The 5,268-nt window shown below is 40.4% G+C and overlaps 1 protein-coding gene across 1 annotated transcript; it reads right to left on the bottom strand.

The window, feature by feature from the left end:
* Positions 1–3,477: 3,477 nt before the first annotated feature.
* LOC131625948 (uncharacterized) lies at positions 3,478–4,353 on the bottom strand. The gene is made up of 2 exons (XM_058896786.1): positions 3,889–4,353; positions 3,478–3,774 (listed from the first exon to the last, which is right to left on the bottom strand). Exons 1-2 carry the CDS (start codon positions 4,351–4,353, stop codon positions 3,478–3,480), a joined length of 762 nt encoding a protein of 253 aa, XP_058752769.1.
* Between the last annotated feature and the right edge of the window lie 915 nt (positions 4,354–5,268).

Genomic DNA, 5,268 nt, shown 5'->3' with positions numbered 1-5,268 from the left:
ACTTCACAAAAATTTTCTTCTTCATTTTTTCCTTGTTTTTCCTCGCCTTGTGACCACCACTGGGATTAGCTTTTCCTGAAACATTAAAAAAAACACACATAAAAGAAAACAACGAGAATACATTAGAAAAATCCGTGGGTTGCCTCCCACGAAGCGCTTCGTTTAACGTCGCTTGGCTCGACGATCGTTCATCTTATCCTGTAAGACGAACACTGTGAATCAGGCCACTTTCTTGTCCTTGATAATACGGTTTCACCCGCTGTCCATTCACTTTAAATGTATCCCCGTTGGTTTGATTTTTTAATTCTATTGCTCCATGAGGGAATACTTTGTGAATTAGGAATGGTCCTGACCATCGTGACTTTAACTTTCTAGGGAAAAGTTTGAACCTGGAATTAAACAGCAATACCAATTGACCTTCCCGCAAATCCTTTTTCTGAATCCTCTGATCATGCCATCTTTTTGTTTGTTCCTTGTAGATTTTGGCATTCTCGTATGCTTGATTGCGGAACTCTTCCAGTTCGTGAAGTTGAGTTGTACGAGCTTCACCGGCTTTCAGAAAATCACAGTTTAGGAATTTGGTAGCCCAAAACGCTTTGTGTTCGAGTTCGAGCGGTAGGTGGCATGCCTTCCCATACACCAATTGATACGGAGACATACCTATCGGGGTCTTGTACGCTGTTCTGTATGCCCAGAGAGCGTCATCTAGCTTGGTCGACCAGTCTTTGCGAGAGGCACTAACAGTTTTTTCCAGAATTTGTTTTATTTGCCTGTTAGAAACCTCGACTTTCCCACTTGTTTGAGGATGATATGGGGTGGCGATCTTGTGTTTCACATTGTATTTTTTTAGCAAATTCTCCATTAGTTTATTTAATAAGTGAGTACCTTCATCACTGATTAGCGCTCTGGGTACTCCAAACCTAGAGAAGATGTTATGCTTGAGAAAAGTCACAACCACTTTCGCATCATTGGTGGGTAAGGCTACAGCTTACACCCACTTTGATACGTAGTCAACTGCCACCAAGATATAATTCTTCCCGAAGGATGGTGGGAACGGTCCCATAAAATCAATCCCCCATAAGTCAAACAGTTCCACTTCCAACATAGCATTCTGAGGCATCTGATTTCGCTTTGAGATTTACCTGTTCTTTGACATCTGTCACATTCTCGAACCACATGGTGAGAATCCTTGAATAAGGTCGGCCAGTATAACCCAGATTGTAAGACTTTCGCTGCAGGTCTATCTCCACTAAAGTGTCCCCCATAGTCTGAGTCATGGCATGCTTTTAGTACATCCCTTTGTTCCTCTTCTGGTATGCATCTTCTGACCAAACCATCTATCCCTTTCTTGTATAGGAAAGGGTCATCCCATAAATAGAACCTGCAATCATGTAGAAACTTTTTCCTGCGGTTAGAATCAAAATCTTCGGGGATTACCCCACCTACCAGATAATTTGCATAATCGGCAAACCAAGGTGCACCAATAACAGCAAGGATATGCTCATCTACGAATTCATCCTGTATTGGGCGTTTGTCCTCTGTTTCCTCGATAGGTGATATTCGGGAAAGGTGGTCTGCAACTGTGTTTTCGCATCCTTTTTTATCACGAATCTCCACATCAAACTCCTGAAGGAGTAAGATCCATCTCAGAAGCCTTGGCTTAGAATCCTGTTTGGCAAAAAGATACTTCAAAGCAGCATGGTCAATGTAAACAATAACTTTGGAACCCAACAGATATTGCCTGAATTTATCAAAGGCATAAACAACAACAAGCAACTCTTTTTCAGTTGTTGCGTAATTTATCTGTGCAGGGTTTAAAACATGACTAGCATAGTAAATAACATGTAACAATTTGTCCCTACGCTGTCCTAGAACCGCCCCTACTGCAATGTCACTTGCATCACACATGATCTCGAAAGGGAGAGACCAATCTGGGGCCACAACAATTGGTGCCGAAACTAGTTTTTTCTTAATTGTTTCAAATGCTACGGCACACTCATTATCAAAATTAAAAACCCTGTCCTTAACCAACAGAGTAGTTAAGGGTTTAGCTATTTTAGAAAAATCTCTTATGAACCGGCGGTAGAAACCCGCATGCCCTAAGAAACTTCGAATACCTTTCTCATTCATTGGTGGTGGTAGCTTAGATATGACTTCTATTTTTGCTTGTTCAACTTCTATTCCTTTGTGGGAAATTTTGTGACCCAACACTATACCTTCACGCACCATGAAGTGACACTTCTCCCAGTTGAGGATCAAGTTGGTCTGTTGACATCTTTCTAACACAAGAGCAAAATTAGTTAAACAGTTATCAAAAGACTTACCAAAAACTGAGAAGTCGTCCATGAATACTTCCATATGCTTTTCAAGCATGTCATCAAAGATGGCTTGCATGCATCTTTGAAAAGTAGCTGGGGCATTACATAACCCGAATGGCATCCTTCTATAGGCAAAAATACCAAACGGGCAAGTGAAAGCCGTCTTTTCTTGATCTTCTGGTGCGACCGCTATTTGATTATACCCCGAATACCCATCGAGGAAGCAATAGTAATCATGACCCGCTAACCTTTCTAGCATTTGGTCTATGAAAGGTAACGGGAAGTGGTCCTTTCTTGTCGCCAGGTTTAGCCTTCTGTAATCGATGCAAACTCTCCATCCTGTTACTGTCCTTGTAGGGATTAACTCATTTTTCTCATTTTTTATTACTGTAGTTCCTCCCTTTTTCGGCACTACATGTATAGGACTCACCCAAGCACTATCAGATATAGGGTAGATCATCCCCGCATCTAATAATTTCACCACTTCTTTTCTGACTACTTCCTTCATTGCTGGATTCAACCTCCGTTGAGGTTGGACTACCGGTTTGTGATCATCCTCCATGAGAATTTTGTGCATGCAAACCGTAGGACTAATACCTTTCAAATCGTCAATCGACCATCCCATGGCCCTTTTGTGCTTTTTCAGAACTTCAACAAGTTTGTTCTCTTGGATAACTTCAAGGTGTGAACTTATGATAGCCGGACATTTGTTTTCTATGTCTAGGAAAACATATTTGAGGTTCTCCGGTAGTTGTTTCAATTCAGCCCCCTTCTTTGGTTCATCTTTCTTTTCCTCTACTAATGGTTGCCTTAAATCCTCCCACCGATTTTGTCGAGAACTTTTAAAGAAAGGTTTTGCCTCCATCATATTCAACACTTCTATCTCTTCTTCGTCAACCTCTTCAGTTTCGTTGAAAATTGATAAACTCAACACTCTTTCTAAAGGTAATTGTTGTGACTTCAAAGCATTCTCATTGTGAACAATTTGATCAATCACCTCAATATGTTGACTAGTAGCAACATCATCCTTGTATTTCATGGTGTTTCGCACATCAATTTGTAACTCTTCATCATACACCTTCAAGGTCATCGTGCCCTCTTCTATGTCTATCAAACATCTCCCGGTCTCTAAGAATGGTCTCCCCAAAATGATCGGAATTTATTCATCTTCTGGCATCTCTAAAATTACAAAATCCACTGGAAACACAAACTTGTCTATTTTTACAAGCACATCTTCTACTATCCCGTACGGTCTTTTTACGGAATGATCGGCAAATTGGAGTGTCATTCTTGTATCTTGAACTTTACCAATTCCCAATCTCTTGTAGATGGACAGCGGCATAAGGCTAACACTTGCTCCTAAGTCAATAAGAGCCTTTTTAAATGATCTATCCCCAATCGTACAAGGAATAGTTACAGAGCCTCGGTCTTTCTTCTTCACCAGAATCTTCATACCCTGCAAAATAGCACTACAAGTTTCAGTTAGAATAATTGGATCACAATCTGTTGTCCTTTTCTTGGAGATGATATCTTTCATGAACTTGGCATATGTAGGCATTTGTTCTAACGCCTCCAGGAATGGTATGTTCAACTCAAGTTTCTTAAACATTTCCAAGAATTTTTGAAAGTTTTTCTCGTGCTGCCCTTTCTTCTTATTTCTTGTTGGAAAGGGTAATTTGATTTCCGGTTTTTGTTCACTAGTCTTCCCTTTAGTTGTTGGTTCCAACACACCTAAGTCTTCCACTTGTGCTTCATTCTCTTTTATTTCTACATCTACTTCAAGCAATGGCTCTCCTTCTTTAGCAATCTCCTCAACAACTTCTTTCGCTTTACCACTTCTAGTTACTATAGCGCTCACATTATTATGGTCTTTGGGGTTTGTAACTGTGGCACTAGGCAGAGCACCAGGTTGCTGAGGGCTTGCCAATTGTTGTGTTATTTGACTCATTTGAATTTCAAGATTTTTAATTGATGCTCCTGTATTCCGAAAATTACTTCTTGTTTCTTCTTGAAATTGGGAGCTTTGAGCAGCCATTTTTTCAATGGCGATCTCCCAATCTGCTTTTCTTTGCCCTTGTTGCTGGAATTGTTGTTGAGGTTGCTGATACGGCTGTTGATATGGTTGTTGTTGTGGTGGCCTATATTGCTGCTATTGTTGTGGAAGACCTTGATAAGGAGCAGCCCCTTGTTTTGGAACGTTCCCTTGTTGATCTTTCCAGGAGAAATTCGGATGATTCTTCCATCCTGGATTGTAAGTATTAGAGTAAGGGTTGTTCTGTTTCAAAAAGTTGATTTTTTCCACCTCCTGGGCTGTTACCACACAATGCACGGCAAAGTGAGGTCCTCCACATATTTCACAATTCACTGCTTGAATCGGTTGAACCGGCTGAACTTGAGCCACCGTTTGTTTTTCAAGAGCCAATTGTTTCATTCTACGCTCAACTTCAGCTACAATTTGCTCTTCCATCTTAACAACTTGATTCGTCAACTTCAAATCAACTAACCCTTCTGGTTGATTTACACTGCGGTCATACAGCTCTAAGTGTTCGTTTGCTGCAATAGCATCAATGATCTTCTTTATCTCAGTGGCTGTTTTAAAATTCGTTGAACCACCAGCAGCTGTGTCAATTAGTTGTTTAGTCTTAAGCTTAAGACCATTCACAAAATTCTGCATTTGCTCGGTTGCATCCATGTTATGAGTAGGACATGCAACCAACAACCGCTTGAATCTTTTATATGCATCTCCAAGTGATTCTCCTTCCTTCTGTTTGAAATTAACTATATCATATCTCTTGCGGATATACACAGAAGCTGAAAAATATTCATTCAGAAATGTTGTCTCCATTTGTTGCCAAGTTGTGATACTTCCAGCAGGTAAAGAGTAAAACCACTCTTCAGCATCGTCTGACAATGTAAATGGAAACATCACCAATTTCTTGGCCTCTTCAGA

This window comes from Vicia villosa, unplaced genomic scaffold, assembly GCF_029867415.1.
Source record: "Vicia villosa cultivar HV-30 ecotype Madison, WI unplaced genomic scaffold, Vvil1.0 ctg.000251F_1_1, whole genome shotgun sequence".
Classification (NCBI taxonomy): Eukaryota; Viridiplantae; Streptophyta; class Magnoliopsida; order Fabales; family Fabaceae; genus Vicia; species Vicia villosa.
The sequence above is the reverse complement of the archived record's forward strand: the minus strand, read 5'-3'. Positions and strand labels throughout refer to the sequence as shown.

Coding starts and splice junctions, on each gene's coding strand:
- LOC131625948 (XM_058896786.1), bottom strand. CDS start 4,353: ATGGCTGCTCAAAGCTCCCAATTTCAAGAAGAAACAAGAAGTAATTTT. Junction 3,775..3,888: donor TGAACATACCATTCCTGGAG/GCGTTAGAACAA, acceptor GCTATTTTGCAG/GGTATGAAGATTCTGGTGAA.